Source organism: Dendrobates tinctorius, unplaced genomic scaffold (genome assembly GCF_039654945.1).
Source record: "Dendrobates tinctorius isolate UK_male_01 unplaced genomic scaffold, ASM3965494v1 ptg000021l, whole genome shotgun sequence".
NCBI classification, from domain to species: domain Eukaryota; kingdom Metazoa; phylum Chordata; class Amphibia; order Anura; family Dendrobatidae; genus Dendrobates; species Dendrobates tinctorius.
The window spans coordinates 17196989-17216134 of NW_027361689.1; the positions used below are offsets into that span (position 1 = coordinate 17196989).

The 19146-nt window shown below is 43.6% G+C and overlaps 1 protein-coding gene across 2 annotated transcripts in view; it reads left to right on the forward strand.

Moving 5' to 3' along the window:
• Positions 1-19146, forward strand: part of ATP6V1C2 (ATPase H+ transporting V1 subunit C2) — a 102340-nt gene that overhangs the window by 47214 nt on the left and 35980 nt on the right. For both annotated transcript variants that reach the window (XM_073568227.1, XM_073568228.1), the window contains exon 4: positions 11324-11409. In XM_073568227.1, the coding sequence (XP_073424328.1) occupies positions 11324-11409 (86 nt within the window). The remainder of the gene's footprint in view (positions 1-11323; positions 11410-19146) is intronic.

The window sequence follows — 19146 nt, forward strand, 5'->3', positions numbered from 1 at the left end:
AATATCTCAGCCTTATCTTTGTCCTCTATAATTATCTTATTATCATCTTTAAAGGGACATATACCATCTGTTTTTTTCTTTTTGGCATTGACGTATTTATAAAAAATTAAAATTCTACCTCACTACAAAGCCTCTGGCAGCATAGTTCCACTCCCTCTTGAACTCCTGACACAGCTGCTCCACTCCTTCCCCATGCCAGGTACTTTGGAGGAATGTAGAATTGTAGTTCTAATGATGACTCATGTAGGGAAAAGAGACTTCTTGTTTCTACAGAGCTTAGAAGCATTCAGCTAGTCAGTTATTAATCCTATGATGTTATAGCCCGAGTGGAAAAGAGATTAGCTGAGTAGAAACGCAAAATGAATAATTGAAGATACACAGTGCTATAGAATATGATGATTTCATTATATTAAGAGGATACAAACTTTGATGGGAGTGCTTCTTTAGATCTCATTGCTATTGCGGGTACTGTAAATAGCAGCTTTTAGTTTGCATTAAAAAAATGCTGCAAAAACGCTGCATGTGAACATAGCCAAACTGGGCAGAACCTACAAGTTTTTGAGAAATTTTCAAATTCGGAAGAAGATTTGGAGAGTTGCCACTCAATTTCCGCTTGGTTTCTGCTCAAAAAACTAGTCAGAAAACTCTGTGTGTGTAAAAGCCGTGTGTAACTTTTTTCCAAACCGAAACCCAGCACAATGTGCACCAGAGTCGCGTTTTCCCGATTAAATCTATACGAACCTTATTGATACAGTTTTGAAGAAGTAGAATTTTGTGAGGTGGAGTTTGGAGCAAAAACTGTCATGAAATTGACGTAAAATACAAAACCTTTATGTGATCATACTCCTTAGGGATTATTCTTAGCAGAAGGCATGGCCATGATCAGTATACATTTGTAGATGGACACATCACATCCAGGTATACAGTATATGAGTTGGATTTCTGTATTAGGACTGCAGCTACTCCTGCTGTCTGCGCCCCTGTAGTGTTATGGGATATACAGCTCCAGTGTAACCAAGCAGTCTGAACCTGTCAGCGCTGACTCTGCCGGTACAAGAGAGAAGGAGATATTTTCAGTGTGCCGTCTCATCTCCTGCCATTATTTATTTACTGTGGCCAGTCTCTGGATCTGAGTGTTTTTCCATGTCACTTTTGAACAGTGAAGGAGCTTTTGTAGTGTACTGTCACTTTAAACCTGTAAGTAAATTCTATACCCTACATCCATATTTAAAGGAGCCGTATCATGATATTTAATTTTTTTTAATTGTGGGTTGTTTTTTTTTGTCTTGTGGTATTCGTTGACATTTTCCACTCCAAATTCTTTGAAACTGCACTCCCGGTTGAAGAATTTAGCTATTCATATTCAGCCTATATTTTCTAACAAACTAACAATGACAGACTGGTACAGAGAGGAGCTGTCCCTGCCCTTGTGGGATTACAATCTACCTGATAATAGGGTAGGAGACAGTAGGTTAGGGGGTTGCGGTAGGTCTGGTGGCGGTGAGGTTGGCAGGGGGTCGTTGGTGGCGGTAAGCGTTTTCGAAGAGATGGGTTTTCAAGTACCATCAGAAAGTTCAGAATGTGGCGAATAATACGACGTGTTGCAGAAATCCAGAGGTTGGGGATACTCAGGAGAATTCTTGGAGGCAATTGGGTGAGAAATGTACGAGTATGGAGGAGAGAGTAAGTAAGTCATTAGTAATTCTGGTCAGGGCAGTTTTGATGGAGTGGGGTGGACAGAAGTCGGAATGTAGGTTGTCAAAGAGTGAGTTAGATGAGAGGTGGGAGAAAAGTTCAGAATGGACATGCTGTTCGAGGAGTTTGCTGGCGGACGGGAGCAGCGGTATGGGACGATAGCTGGACATAGAGGTCTGATTGAGGGATGGTTTCTTCTGCATAGGTGTGATTGTAGCATGTTTGAAAGCAGAAGGGAAGGTACCAGAAGTTAATGATTGAAGAAATGGATTAGAGCTGGGATAAGCGTGATGGTAGGGTTGGAGAGGAGGTGGGAAGGCATGGGGTCAAGTGCAAAAATGGTGAATTGGAATTTGGAGAGGAGAGCGAATTTGTTCGGATTTGGTTCCTAATACAACCGGAATCGAATATTGTTTTTGCAATATTCGTCAAACATAGCGGAGCGTCATTCAAGTCAATGGGAGTAGAAATTACTGAATATGTTCAGAAACAATCATAAAACAAACATTCATCACGAATAGTGTTTGAATATGGTCTGAATATGGCAAAATCGGATTTGAGGCCAAAATCCGAACAAATTCGCTCATCTCTAATCAGAACTCTTTTAGCAATGGTGGTGAAGAAGATTATGGGTGAGGGGAAGTGGTCTGTTATAACTGGGGGTTGAGGTGGTTGTTTAGTAAAATCTTGTCTTGTTTGGTCAATCTTATTTTTGATAATGGGATTAATCTGCACGTTAATAGTGTTCTGAAGCCGTGTGGCGACGGCCACTGCACTAAAAGCCCGGCTGCCGGTAGGAAGTGAACTTTTTGCTTCCGGAAGCTTCTGGCTTTCAGTCATGGGGGGTGGGTGGCGTGGCTTCAGTCACCGCTCAGTAACCATTCCCTGGCACTTACTGACAGCCAGGTCAGTAGTTCATCATTGCCGAACTGGCTGTCAGTTAGCGCTGAGGCGTGGTTTGAGCTGCCATTCACTCTGTACCGAGCAGTGACTGAATCCATGCTTCTATGACTGAAAGCCCGAGGCTACCTGGAGGATCAAATTTAACTTCCTCCCAGCAGAGGGGTTTTCAGGGTGGTGGCTGCACAGTGTCAGAAAATTTAACCCCTTATCTGCATGCTAATATCGTTTTTTCACATGTCAGGTTCCTTTTCTTAAAAACCACCCACAATTGTGACTTTATATGTCATTTTCAGGCTCCACATAAAGGTCTGTTCACATGCTGTGTATGTGTTGCAGATTTAGTTGCGGAAAGTTCTGCAAATGGCTCAAACAACCTCATTAAAACAACTGGAACCGATTTTCAGCCAAATAAATTTTTGCAACAAATGGGAAAATACAGGGGTTGGACAAAATAATGGAAACACCTGGAAACATCAACAAAAGTTAGGTTAATATGGTGTAGGTCCACCTTTTGCGGCGATTACAGCCTCAATTCTCCGAGGTATGGACTCATACAAGGTGTGAATTGTTTCCAAAGGAATTGTAGCCCATTCTACAGTTAAAACACCCTCCAGTTCTTTGAGCGATGATGGCGGTGGAAATCGACATCTAACTTGAATCTCTAAAATCGGCCATAAATGCTCAATAATGTTGAGGTCTGGTGATTGTGGGGCTAGATGAGATGCTCAACTTCATTACAATGTTCCTCGTGCCATGCTTGAACGATTCTAGCTGTATGAATTGGTGCATTATCATCCTGAAAGATGGCGTTCCCCTCCGGGAACAGTGCTTGAACCATAGGATGCACTTGGTCGCCCAAAATGCCTAAATAATCTCGGTTGTTAATTCTTCCATGAAGGGATATCATTGGCCCGGCAGATCTCCACGAAATAGCACCCCAGATCATCACAGAACCTCCGCCATGTTTTACGGTTGGGAGAAGGCAGTCTGGATGGAATGCTTCTTTCGGCTGTCTCCAAACGTACTCTCGGCCGGAGGTCGGAAATAGGGTAAACGATGATTCGTCTGAGAATATCACGTTTCCACTGCTCGAGGGACCAATTCTGGAGGTTTCTACACCACTCTAAATGCTTGGAAACATTTGTCATTGAGAGCAGTGGTTTTCCAATTGCAGCTCTTCCATGGAATCCAGATTTGTGCAGCTCCCGACAAACATTTTTCGTGGAAACTGGGTTCTGTAGGTGTTCATTGAGCTCAGCAGTGATTTTCGGAGCCGTGGTCTTGCGATCCTCTCTCACAATTCACTTTAGAGTCTGACGGTCTCTCTCAGTCAACTTCGACTTTCGGCTGGACCTGTGCTTTGCTGCGGTCGTTTTTCCTTCTCTTTCAAATACAGTCATTACTTTGGAGACAGTAGCTCTTGACACGCCAAGCATTCGGGCACTTTCTGTTAGACTAGCGCCTGCCATACGAGCACCAACAATTTGGCCTCTTTGAAAATCCGAGAGGTCTGCCATTGGTATCAGGTTCTCATCAATGTTCTTGCAATTGTGCAAAACAAACAGTTAATTTACATACACATATCACATAACACAAATAATCAACTACAAAACATTACCATATGTCACGGTTGGCATGTTTATAACATGTTCGAAGATTATGATGCCAAAACGTTAGGTGTTTCCATTATTTTGTCCAACCCCTGTAAGTACACAACCCAAAAAAAAAACAAACAATGGGTTATGCAGTTTCTTTTACTGAACAGTGCGCACAACTTTTTTTGCAGCAGATTTTTGCACAAAGAAAAAAAGCAAAACCTCACACAGCTAAAAATGTGTTGCTTTTTCACTACATTGGAAAATGGTCTTAAGGCTGGAGTCACACACAACGATAAAAAAATCGGTCCGATTTTGACGGACCGAAATCGAACAAAGGTTTCTTGACCAAGGATCCATCTGTCATCCGAATTTCCTGTGATGATGCGATTTTAATCGCATCTAAGCATCCGTTTAATATCCGTCTGCCGATTTCCTCGCAGGCTTGCAAAATGGACATATAATGGAGCCCAATGACAGGTTTTCAAACACAAAGGAAAGAATAGATATAGACACATAGAATACATATATATATATACACTCACTGGCCACTTTATTAGGTACACCATGCTAGTAAGGGGTTGGACCCCCTTTTGCCTTCAGAACTGCCTCAATTCTTCGTGGCAGAGATTCAACAAGGTGCTGGAAGCATTCCTCAGAGATTTTGGACCATATTGACATGATGGCATCACACAGTTGGCGCAGATTTGTCGGCTGCACATCCCTGATGCGAATCTCCCGTTCCACCACATCCCAAAGATGCTCTATTGGATTGAGATCTGGTGACTGAGGAGGCCATTTGAGTACAGTGAACTCATTGTCATGTTCAAGAAACCAATCTGAGATGAATCGAGCTTTATGACATGGCGCATTATCCTGCTGAAAGTAGCCATCAGATGCCTGTTCTTAGCTGAGAGGAGTGGTACCCAGTGTGGTCTTCTGCTGCTGTAGCCCATCTGCCTCAAAGTTCGACGCACTGTGCGTTCAGAGATGCTCTTCTGCCTACCTTGGTTGTAACGGGTGGCAATTTGAGTCACTGTTGCCTTTCTATCAGCTCGAACCAGTATGCCCATTCTCCTCTGACCTCTGGCATCAACAAGGCATTTCCGGCCACAGAACTGCCGCTCACTGGATTTTTTTTCTTTTTCGGACCATTCTCTGTAAACCCTAGAGATGGTTGTGCGTGAAAATCCCAGTAGATCAGCAGTTTCTGAAATACTCAGACCAGCCCTTCTGGCACCAACAATCATGCCACGTTCAAAGGCACTCAAATCACCTTTCTTCCTCATACTGATGCTCGGTTTGAACTGCAGGAGATTGTCTTGACCATGTCTACATGCCTAAATGCACTGAGTTGCCGTCATGTGATTGGCTGATTAGAAATTAAGTCTTAACACACAGTTAAGACCAGGGGAAGTCTCCGCGAGCTCAACGATCACTGGGTTTTGGCAGTTGCAGCTGAAAAGAGGAAATCGGAAAACCAGGGGAAGAGTCTTGAGGAGATCATTTGCATATTCCCAGTGCCTTCTGGGATAAGTGAAGAGTCTCCGCGAGCTCAACGATCACTGGGTTTTGGCAGTTGCAGCTGAAAAGAGGAAATCGGAAAACCAGGGGAAGAGTCTTGAGGAGATCATTTGCATATTCCCAGTGCCTTCTGGGATAAGTGAAGAGTCTCCGCGAGCTCAACGATCACTGGGTTTTGGCAGTTGCAGCTGAAAAGAGGAAATCGGAAAACCAGGGGAAGAGTCTTGAGGAGATCATTTGCATATTCCCAGTGCCTTCTGGGATAAGTGAAGAGTCTCCGCGAGCTCAACGATCACTGGGTTTTGGCAGTTGCAGCTGAAAAGAGGAAATCGGAAAACCAGGGGAAGAGTCTTGAGGAGATCATTTGCATATTCCCAGTGCCTTCTGGGATAAGTGAAGAGTCTCCTGTCGGCGCGTGAAATTTGGCTCATCTTTCATCGTTTTTAAGAAATCTCAAGATGGAAGAGGCCAGGAGCCATTTGGTGAGCTGCATTTCTTGCTACATGTTCACAGATTTACCAGTGGAAAAGCCAAACTTCACATGCCACAAATGCAAGCTTGTGTCCCTGTTGGAGGAAAAGTTGCAAAATCTCGAAGAGAGGTTAGCTACGTTGAAGATCATTAAGGAAGGTGAAGAGTTCTTGGACAGAGCAGAATTATCTCTTCATGTTACAGAAAGAGAAGAAATTCGAAGTGCACCTGAAGAAACAGAGGAATGGAGACATGTGACCCAGAGAAGCAGGAGGATCAGGAGGCAGTCAGCACCCATACTGCTCAGAAACCAGTACCAGGCTCTCACGCAGGAAAACGATGAAGAAATACATCAGGATAAGACTTTGCCAACAAACAGCAACCTTGTACGCCCTCAGAGTCCTCCTGGATGGAGAAAGAAAAATGTTGTGAAGAAGAAACGGAGAGTGGTGGTCATGGGGGATTCCCTGCTGAGAGGAACAGAGGCCGCTATCTGCAGACCGGATATAACTACAAGAGAAATGTGCTGTCTTCCAGGTGCAAAAATTAAAGATGTGTCTGACAGGATATCAGGACTCTTCAGACCTACAGATGACTACCCATTCCTGCTACTACATGTGGGGACAAATGACACCGCAAGAAACGACCTGGAAATCATCTGCAGAGACTTTGAAGACTTAGGCAAGAAAGTGAAAGAACTGGGAGCGCAGGTGGTCTTCTCTTCCATCCTCCCAGTGGATGGCCATGGAACAAGGAGGTGGAATAAGATTCTGCAGGTGAACAACTGGCTACGTCGATGGTGCCGTCAGAAACGATTTGGATTTCTGGATCACGGAGTGAACTACTTATACGATGGACTACTTGCTAGAGATGGGGTGCACCTTACGAAGACTGGAAAGCATGTATTTGGAAGTCGCCTTGCTACACTTGTAAGGAGAGCTTTAAACTAGAACAACATGGGAAGGGAAGCAAAAGACCAGAAAAAGCCATACACCTGACAAATGCTATTGAGAACTCTGCTATTAGAAGTGGAAAGGAAGAACAAAGACGAAAGAATCTAATTAATAAAAATATTGGAGAAAGAGAAACCAATCACAAACTAAAATGTTTCTATACTAATGCACAAAGCATGGGCAACAAACAAGGAGAATTGGAACTACTAACACAGGAACAGAAATATGATGTAATTGGAATCACTGAAACTTGGTGGGACAATACACATGATTGGAATACAAGACTAGAAGGATACAACTTATTTGCAAGAAACAGACTTGATAAACGAGGAGGGGGTGTCGCATTGTATGTTCGAAACGCGTATATCTGCACAGAGATTGAAGCTTCAGAGACTGGGAGTTCTGTGGAAACTGTTTGGGTAAGAATACAAGGACAGAACAATGGAAAGGACACCATTGTAGGCATTTACTACAGGCCGCCTGTGCAAGCCGAAGATATAGATGAACTCTTTATGCATCAGATGGCCAAGTTCTCCAAAAAATATGACATAGTTGTCATGGGAGATTTCAACTATCCAGACATTTGTTGGGAATCTCTCTCAGGCAAAACTAACAGGTCAAGGAAATTCTTATCCTCTCTTGCTGACAACTTTATCTTCCAAAAGGTAAGGGAGAAAACAAGGGGAACTGCTACCTTGGATCTAATCCTTATAAACAGGGAGGAAATGGTTGAGGAGGTAAAAGTGGCTGGGACCCTAGGAGGTAGCGACCATGCTATTTTAGAATTTTGGATTACTAGAGGTGGAAGACCTGTGAAGACTCAGACGTCAAGGTTAGATTTCAGAAAGGCAGATTTTAAGGGATTCAGAAAGAGAATTGGAGGGATCCAATGGCTGGATATCCTTAAAGACAAAAATGTCCAGGAAGGATGGGAAATCTTGAAAAATGAAATTCTCAAAGCACAGTTGTTAACAATTCCGAAAAGAGGGAAGAATAGGAAGCATTTAAGGAAACCAGGATGGATGAACACAGAACTTAAGCACATGCTAAAAAGGAAGAAAAAAATGTTTATAAAATGGAAAGAGGGAGGCATGTCTAAAGAAGAATATAATGCTGTCTGCAGAACCTGCAGGGCACAAATCAGATTAGCTAAAGCTGAAAATGAACTGAGGCTTGCAAGAGATGTCAAAAGCAATAATAAAGGATTTTGGGGATATGTCAAAAGTAAAAGAAAAGTCAAAGATGCTATAGGATTTTTACAGGATGAAAATGATGAAATGGTAAGACAGGATGTTGAGAAGGCTGAACTTTTAAATTCCTATTTTGCATCTGTTTTCTCTCAGAAAGGAAATGCAACATCAACTGTTATTCACTGTCCTATTAAGGGAATAGAAGAATCCAGGATATCTATAAACAGAAAGATAGTGAGGAAACACTTAGCTAACCTAAATGAATTCAAGTCTCCAGGTCCAGATGAATTACACCCCAGAGTACTGAAGGAGATAGCAGAAGAAATTTTTGAACCCCTCTCCATAATCTTTGAAAATTCTTGGAGAACAGGAGAAGTGCCAGAAGACTGGAGAAGAGCAAATGTTGTTCCTATCTTCAAAAAGGGGAAGAAGGTGGACCCAGGCAACTATAGGCCGGTGAGTCTGACTTCTATACCAGGAAAGATCTTTGAACAAATTATTAAACAACATGTATGTCAATACCTGGATAAGAATGAAGTGATTAAACAGAGTCAGCATGGGTTTCTAACTAATAAGTCATGTCAGACTAACTTAATTTCCTTCTATGACGGTATCACTGATTGGGTGGATCAAGGAAATGCTGTAGATATAGTATATCTTGACTTCAGCAAAGCATTTGACAAAGTCTCTCATACAATCCTTATTGAAATAATGACTAAATATGGAATGGACAAGGCAACTGTTAGGTGGATTCATAACTGGCTTAGTGATCGGACCCAAAGAGTGGTCGTAAATGGCTGCACATCCAGTTGGAAGAATGTCTCAAGTGGGGTACCACAGGGCTCTGTCCTGGGCCCTGTATTGTTCAACATCTTTATCAACGATTTAGATGAAGGAATTGAGGGTAAACTGATTAAATTTGCTGATGACACAAAGCTAGGAGGGATAGCTAATACTAGAGAAGAGAGAGAGAGGATTCAAAAAGATTTAAATAAACTGGAGAAGTGGGCAGCAACTAACAGAATGGTTTTTAACAGGGAGAAATGCAAAGTACTACATCTGGGCAATAAAAATGAAAAAAGCATATATAGAATGGGAGGAATAGGGCTAAGTGACAGCACATGTGAAAAAGACTTGGGTATACTAATAGATCACAGACTGAATATGAGTCAACAGTGTGATGCAGCAGCAAAAAAGGCAAATGCAATTCTAGGATGTATTAACAGAAGCATACAGTCTAGATCACGTGAAGTCATTATTTCCCGCTACTCCTCTTTGGTCAGACCTCATCTGGAATATTGTGTCCAGTTTTGGGCACCACATTTTAAAAAAGACATCAACAAACTGGAGCAAGTTCAGAAAAGAGCGACCAGAATGGTGACCGGTCTGCAAACCCTGTCTTATGAGGAAAGGTTGCAGGATTTGGGAATGTTTAGTTTGCAAAAGAGAAGACTGAGAGGAGACTTAATAGCTGTCTACAAATATCTAAAGGGCTGTCACATTGTAGAAGGATCAACTTTATTCTCATTTGCACAAGGAAAGACTAGAAGCAATGGGATGAAACTGAATGGGAAGAGACACAGATTAGATATTAGAAAAAACTTTTTGACAGTTAGAGTGATCAATGAGTGGAACAGGCTGCCACGAGAAGTGGTGAGTTCTCCTTCAATGGAAGTCTTCAAACAGAGGCTGGACAGACATCTGACTGGGATGATTTAGCGAATCCTGCTTTGAGCAGGGGGTTGGACCAGATGGCCCAGGAGGTCCCTTCCAACTCGACGATTCTATGATTCTATGATTCTATGAGTTGGACAGGTGTACCTAATAAAGTGGCCAGTGAGTGTATATATATATATATATATACATGTCATAGAGACACACACATATATATATATATATTTAAAATTCATACAGTTCTTCATAGCTGAATAGCCGCTGAAACATTTGACGGCTTTTGTAAAATCATTCCCCTACCCGACATGAAATGACACATGGTTTACATTCAGTTAACCATTTCATTTCATGTTTTTTTTTTAAATGTCTATCACTAGTAATTAGATGAGGGTTTGTGTGGAAAATTTTGGAGTTGTAGGTGTTAATTTAAGGGGTTAAATCATTGTAAAAAATTGCGGGGACTCCCTGCAGCCTCAGTGACGTCAGCGGGAGTCCCCGCAATTTTTTACAACGAATTAACCCCTTAAATTAACACCTACAACTCCAAAATTTTCCACACAAACCCTCATCTAATTACTAGTGATAGACATATAAAAAAAACATGAAATGAAATGGTTAACTGTATGTAAACCATGTGTCATTTCATGTCGGGTTGGGGAATAATTTTACAAAAGCCGGCAAATGTTTCAGCGGCTATTCAGCAATAAAGAACTGTATGAACTATAAATATATATATATATATATATATATATATATATGTGTCTATATCTATTCTTTCATTTCTTTATTTAACCTGTCAGTGTGATTTTACTGTATTGCTAAATGAATTGCCGGCTTTTTGTAAAGGAAACCGGGTGCGATTTTTCGCAAGTCACACATCTGGTCCGTTTGTAATCTGATTTTTTTCTCGCACTCATAGACTTGCATTGGCGAGTCCGATCCGAAAATCGGTGACAATCGCAGCATGCTGTGATTGTCTCGGTCCGAGGAAACCTTCCGAAAAAAAATCGCATGATGGGAGCTGCCCCATAGAATAACATTGGGATGAATGCAATGCGATTTTTTATCGCATTGCATTCGTCCGATTTATTCGCTAGTGTGACTCCGGCCTAAGATTTTGCACCTCTTGATGGAGATGGATTCTGAAGCAGAAATCGGAAAATCCCTTTGGGCACAGTAATCGTCATTAGTGTATGTCACCACTGATATAATACGTGAATGACGCAGATAGACAGGCGCTGCCTTGGTCATGTGCAGGTTATAATATGATACATAAACCTCTTCTCTTGGTAATCCTGCTGTCTTTTCTTTCCCTTAGTGTAATTAAGAAAATTGCTCAATACATTGGAGAAATCATGGTTGACTCGGCAGAGAAAGCTCAAGAAAACCTACTGGCAAATGGAGGTAAGACCTTGTATATTCACATTGTAGCTTCAGAAAGGACGACTATGGTATGTACTTCATATGTGCAACCTACCATCATGGCAGGTCCTAGGTCATCTGCCCACAAATGCCATTGCCAAATTTACCCCTTGGTATGTCCGTGCCTAATGCTTTTGTCTATTCTCCCTTTGACTACAGCGACATTTCTGTTTCTGACTTAAAATTTATTTATTCCATCTGCCTAAATGGAAGCTTTTTATTATGGATTTGGTGTACCGTAATTCTGTAAGAAAAAATAATTAGAACAGATTTAAATAAGAATAAAAATGTATAGCATTTTCCAGTTTATACCATGCTATGCAGATATTTTCCTCTATTGGCAATGTGAGACCGGCTATGGGTCTGTAATAAAGACTAAAGCCAACCATACACAATAGATAGCTGAATGATGGTTCGACCGATCGTTCGGTGGACAACCATCTCAGCCAACACCCCCATACACAAAAACGCTTATTCAGCCGAGTGCTCCTGTGTCCTCTATGAGAAAGCTGCCTTATTTCCTGGAGAGCAGTGCGGGAGTATTCTGGATTCCAAATTTAGGGAAGACATTATAAGACTTAGGCCGGGATCACAATACCGTGTGTGATGCCAGAAACTCGCACGAGTCTCTCGCATCAACACCCGGCACTGCCACTGGCACTCAGGACTGCAGCCGCAGCTCCGGTCCTGAGTGCCGGCGGCAGCGCCGGGTGTTGATGCGAGAGACTTGTGCAAGTTTCTCGCATCACACACGGTAGTGTGATCCCAGCCTTAGGTAAGTAAAAGGCATTGGAAATGAGATGAGGATTAGGTTTTGAGGGATAGCCTAGTAGGAAAGGGAAGAATGATCCGTGGGACAGAGGTAACTCTTGAGAAGTCCTAAAATAATGCATGGGAAAGGATAGATGACAAAAAGATATCAGCACTTCAGAGAAAAGCCAAACATATTCATTTTGATGGATAGTTTAGTAGAACATGGAAGAGTTCTCTAGGAGACAGGGGCAGCTCAATAGAAGTTCTACAGGGTGGGCCATTTATATAGTTGGATCCAAAATGGCCGACTTCAAATTGGCCCCCATGGTCACCACCCGTCTTGAAAAGTTCCCCCCCTCCCATATACTAATGTGCCACAAACAGGAAGTTGATATCACCAACCATTCCCATTTTATTTAGGTGTATCCATATAAATGGCCCACCCTGTATAATCGTGAATGTGAATAGGTTATATGGAAAAGGAAGACAGTGGGTCAGAGAAGGAATGATATATTGTGAGATATAAGCATTGAGGTGAAGTAATTACGGTATATCATTGAATAATGACCACCGGTAGATGCAAGAATCACCTCCTGCTAATCTGCGTCTGCGGCTCTTCTTTTGATAAGCTGGCCTGGCATAACATAATTGTCTTTTCAAAAGAAGAGCCGGGGATGTCGGGAAATAGGAGGCGGTTCTCAGGGTTCCCATGCAATGGCCACAGATTACTGTAATTATATGGCTGCTGAACAGGATCCTGCAAATCGATTCGCACCAACTCTACTCACAGTTGATTTTTTTCAGGGAAGAAGAAGAAAATGAAACACATACACAGTATGTAAACTGCCCATGTACCGTGGGTTTTATTTCAGCATGGATTGTCCAGGTCCTGATGCTCCAGAGATAATGACTCTAGTTGTAGGGGTACAGTGATCAGGTTACGATGGATGTGTCACATAATGGCCTCGCAGCCTGGTCACCATATCCGTATGACTCAGATAACCTCCTTACCGAGTTATGGGTTCTTTCCATTCTTCTGTTACAGCTATGCAAAAACTTACTGTTCATCTCTGTTCTCCAGGTTCCCCTGGTTATTCTGACTCCACTAGTTGAGTCCAATCCAATTATGGATATAGAAATGGCATCTGGAAGAGTCTCGGCTTTCATTCTATATACCATAAGGATATGTTCACACGGTGCGTTTCTGCAGCAATTTTTTATTTTTGAAGGAAAATTGCACAAGGAAAAAACAAAAACAAAAATGCAGCATGTGAACAAGCCCTAACTTTATTGAACAAACAGTGATGTCTCCATATCCACCAGCTTCACTGGTTGTGCATCAGCACAAAGTAGGCCTTCTTTTTTCAAGAAACTGAATTAGTTAAATTTGCATAAAACCCTTGAAAACATGTAGAAATTCTTCATGGATGCCATTTCTGCTTTGCTTAGTGCCACATTATCCTCAGTGATTTAGCATTAATGGATTGCAGGGTCGACTCTTGCCCATTGAGAAACGCATGGGGCCTACTGTCTATGGTGGACTCACGCTATCTCACTGTGCACATGAATGCTGTATGCTAGTGTCCAGCATGGTGACATCCTAGGTTAAGGACACTCAGCTGATTTTAGTTAAGATATGTGCACATGATGTGTTTTTTTGATCCGATTCTGCTTAAAAAAAACACGCTTCTTATAACCAGGTAGGTTTTCAAAGCCATAAGCGGTTAAATGGAACCTGTCGGGTACGAAAATGTTATTAACCTGCAGATAAAGGGTTAATAGCATTATAACGGTGCCCGGTCAGAGTACTGAAAGTGCGGAACCCAAGAGAAAATGGATTTTATTTATCTCTAAAGCTGTCGGCTTTCAGTCATTCAAGCGTACCCAGAGGAACTACAGTCACCGCTCACAATACTGAGAGCAGCAGCTGTAACCACACCGCGCCACTGACTGACAGCCGGCTGTGTACTGATGCACTAAAGAACCGGCTGTCAGTCAGTGCCGAGGAGTGATTACACACACTGCTCTTAGTCCACTCTCAATTCATTTTCCTGGAGTTGTGGTTAGGAGAAGGTCCCAGCTAAATATCAACGGTAAGGCTATGTTTCAACGATGAGTTTTTGGTGTTGCAGATTTTCTATACCATTTTGCACCCATTAAGTAAAATAGGTTACTCATATTTTTTTTAAAAAAATACGTTGCGTAAAGAACTCACCAAAATCTCATCGTGTGATCTTAGCCTAAGGCTAAGTTCCCACGATGAATATTTGGTGAGTTTGTGAAGTTGCAGAATTCCTGCACCCTTTCTGCACCCAGTATTTAAATTAGGCTACTTACATTTTTTCATTGCTTTTTGATCGAGTTTTTGACACTGCCGTTTTTTTGCCTCTTTTGGGTGTGTCTTGCTTTAAATAAATCTGCTTTGTTTTTGATGCTTCCTGATATTTGACAATGACAAAACTTTACCAATATACCGTACTTAGGTGCAGAATAAATGTGTTTTTTTACCAGCTGATTTTCCGCATCTAGTGCAAATCTATGGGGGAAATCAGCACGTAAATCGCAGCGTACCTGCAAGAGAAATTGACAAGTTGGGGGTTTGAAGCACCGGAGGTCAGTTTACGCACCAAAAACTCATTGTGGGAACATAGCCTAAAAGGTTTCAAGTGGTTATTATTTTGTAAAGTTTTTAGAATTATTTATATTAAGAAATGTTTTAATATTTGTTAAAGAGAAAAAACAGCTCAGAAACCCTAAATTTAGTATGACCTCAAAACAGACCCTTAATCTCATTCCAATCCCAAAATCAGACCTTAAACCTATTCAAACCTTAGATCAATCTTCTAAACTAAAATGAGTTCAGACCATAACCCAAAAGTTAATTTATACCTCATATCACATGCCTAAAATAAATACAGACCCAAGACCAGACCCCTAAAATAAATTCAATCCCAACACCAGACCCCTAAAATATTTTAGATCCCTGATCAGACCACTAAAATTAATTCAGACCCTTTAATAAATTCAGTTCCTTGGACCATATCCCTGCAATTAATCAGACCCCTAAGTTTGTTCAGACCCTATAACCGGATATATCATTGCAGGTCTCAGGGTTTACGTTAGACACTATAGTTCTCATTAAACAGCTCACAATGAACTCAAAAGCAGCATAAATTACAGCTGAGCAAAAAGATTTACAGGACCCTTCTCCAGCGACCACACCGGTAGGCCATAGTAGCCAAACCAGAGCCTTGCGAGCCTCCGCCACCGACTCTTCTAATTAGTAGACTAGGTGCAAAGTCATGCATTTTTCACACTTCAACTGTAACATGCCGTGGGTGTCAGGTACAGGTTTTCCACACCCCGACACGTTATGTGAAAGTGGGGGTCCTTGCTGAGTGTGTGGGCTTTATCTACAGGGGCGCTGTGCAGGCTGCATGATGCTGGTGACATTGGCTGGCCAGACCCATATGTTGTAGAGTTCAATGAAGGAGACCACTACTCAAAAATAAACTACTGTATATTTTACTGAATATCAACATAGAGAGATGTATGTACAGGGAATAGTGGGTACAAAATGTCATGGACGTTTCTCTTAACATGCAGAATATCTTTATACACATTCTTTCTTTCCTAAACTCACTCGAATCTGTTTCATATATTTCCTCTACCTTCTTCACCACCCAACACAGTGATCTGGGAGTTTCCCCTGCCCCCAGTAATGGCACTACAGTCCAGTCAGCGAGTTCTGTACTTCAGCCTGCAGTTCCTTGTCCTTTTCCATTTCACCTTAGCCACTCTCACTCTGGGCTAGTCCCAACCATTAACCATAACTGTCCCTATTAACTCCCTACTGCTGGGCAGAATACAACTTTATGACCAATACAAAAAGTGAAATTCATATATTATATATGTTAGGAGTCAGGTTTCTGCGGTCGCTATGCAGGAATCCAGACCCTCACATTCTGCAGTCTCCTGCTCTTTATCCACTGCAGAAGAGATTGCAGAGGAGATTGCCTTGCAGCAAATCTCTCCTGAGGCTAAGTCCTTCTGTCCTCTTACTGAGCATGCTCATAGGACGAACTCCCATTGGAGATCGGGAGTCATGTGCTCAGGTCCTGCTCCAAATCTCATTTGTCCATCTCAGAGATCTCGAGGCGTGCGGAAGGTCCCGGCTGCTATAAAAGGCGCGCATGGCTGTTCCACCATGCGCTAGTATAGACCATACTTGCTGCTGTGTGAATGACGATGAATGCATGATTCTGGTGAATGACTCATTTGAAACCCCTACCCTTTGATATTACGCTTGTGTGAGGGATTGAGTTCAGTACCAGCGCGCCTCTGCTTCATAGTCCACAGCTGCTAGCGTCCGACATTGCGCTTGCGTCTAGCATTGTCGTTTAGCGGCAGTGTCCTACGCCACGCTGCAGTAGCAGCCCACTTAAGCATTCGCGGCTGTGACGCTACACACACGGTAGGTCTAGAAGGACTTAGTACCGCCATCTTTGACTATTCCTGTGACCCTATACCGTGTGTGTAACTACTCTGAGTACTTGTGACCTTAACAGGCTCAGCTCTTTTGTATATGTTCATAGGCATCTCTGTGATTTAACAGAGATTGCTCTGTGCTCTTGGGTGACGGTTAACCCTGTGCACAATACCGCCATATTGCTTCTGCCTCCACTTAGCAGCGGTTATATCACCTACTGCACGGTGGACCCCAAGCGGCGAACGCACTTTATTAGTTTTTTATTTTAGTGCGTTCCGCCGTTCCTAACATTATACTAGCGCCAGGGTCTGGCTAGTGATGGCAGACAGCAGCAACTCTTGCAGTGCATTCGGCAGCTTGAGGGCCGGTTGGCCACTCTTGAGAGGGCTCTCTCAGCTGCGCAATCCACCAAAGCCGCTGTGCAAGCAATCACTGACGCGGTTACGCGTATGTCCACGTCCTCCCACGCGCCGACAGTTACCCGCCTCCCGTTGCCCGATAAATTTTCTGGCGATGGTGCCTCCTGTAGGGATTTCATCAGCCAGTGCTGTATCCAGCTGGAGCTACTGGCTGCGCGATTCCCTACGGAGCTGGCCAAGGTGGGGTTTATTGTCTCCCTTCTGTCGGGCAAGGCGTTGGAGTGGGCTGCGTCACTATGGGAGCGTGGTGACCCAGAGGTTCGGACTGCTGCTCAGTTTTTAACAGCTATTAAGCCGGTCTTCCTTGGTCCACGGGTCACACATGACACCTCTCTTCAGCTTCTGGCTTTGACCCAGGGATCCCTCTCGGTTAGTCAGTATGCCGTTCGTTTTTGGACACTGGCTTCCGAGCTGGAGTGGTCCGACAAAGCCCTTATCCCTGTGTTTTGGAGTGGTTTGGCGGAGCACGTCAAAGATGCTCTCTCTACCAGAGAGGAACCCGCAACTTTGAAGGAGTGATTGCCATCTCCACCCGCATTGACCTCTGTTTTTCTGAGCGCGGTATGGAGCGTGCTCAATCCAAGCGGAAGGTTACCTCAGCTCCCAACTTTTTTGAGCCTCTGGAACCACCCGAGTCAGAGATGCCACCCCCTGAGCCCATGGAGGTGTCTCGCGCCGTTCTTGAGGTGTGTCTGGCACAAGACTCCATTTGCGGTTACCGTTGTCAACATGCTGTTGCTCCAGACAGCAGCGCCCTGCAATTGCCAAACTCTGTGCCGCCGGGTAAGACCTTTGTCCCTCATCACCTTCGGCCGAGGGTTATCGCGTGGGCACGCGCTTCAAGGAGGGGTGGTCACTGCGGCTATATGCAGACCACTAAACTCCTGGCTAGGTCTTATTGGTGGCCGCACAGGGCTCGGGATGTAAAAAAATATATTCGGGCCTGTGCCTTTTGTTCACGGGATAGCCTCTCCAAACAGAGAGTGTCGACGCCCGCCGACACACGGCGGTGTCCCTCTTTAACTTCCGCTCTCGTTGTCTCCCGTGTCCCTTCTCAAACCTGGCGATCTTGCCATCCCTGATGCCTTCCACGTGTCCCAGGTTTCCTTATCACCTACCCGGACATCAGACTTGCCTTCGGACGAGTCTGAGGCCTACGCCATTAATAGGCACAAGTTGGCGGGTCGGAAGTGTCAGGGATGGGGGGGGCCCTAGGAGGGGGGTAATGTTAGGAGTCAGGTTTCTGCTGTCGCTATGCAGGAATCCAGACCCTCACATTCTGCAGTCTCCTGCTCTTTATCAACTGCAGAAGAGATTGCAGAGAAGATTGCCTTGCAGCAAATCTCTCATGAGGCTAAGTCCTTGTGTCCTCTTACTGAGCATGCTCATGGGACGATCTCCCATTGGAGATCGGGAGTCATGTGCTCAGGTCCTGCTCCAAATCTCATTTGTCCATCTCAGAGATCTGGAGGCGTGCGGAAGGTCCCGGCTACTATAAAAGGCGCGCATGGCTGTTCCGCCATGCGCTAGTATAGACCATACTTGCTGCTGTGTGAATGACGATGAATGCATGATTCTGGTGAATGACTCATTTGAAACCCCTACCCTTTGATATTACGCTTGTGTGAGGGATTGAGTTCAGTACCAGCGCCAGCGCGCCTCTGCTTCATTGTCCACAGCTGCTAGCGTCCGACATTGCGCTTGTGTCTAGCATTGTCGTTTAGCGGCAGTGTCCTTCGCCACGCTGCAGTAGCAGCCCACTTAAGCGTTCGCGGCTGCGACGCTACACACACGGTAGGTCTAGAAGGACTTAGTACCGCCATCTTTGGCTATTCCTGTGACCCTATACCATGTGTGTAACTACTCTGAGTACTTGTGACCTTAACAGGCTCAGCTCTTTTGTTTATGTTCATAGACATCTCTGTGATTTAACAGAGATTGCTCTGTGCTCTTGGGTGACAGTTAACCCTGTGCACAATACCGCCATATTGCTTCTGCCTCCACTTAGCAGCGGTTATATCACCTACTGCACGGTGGACCCCGAGCGGCGAACACACT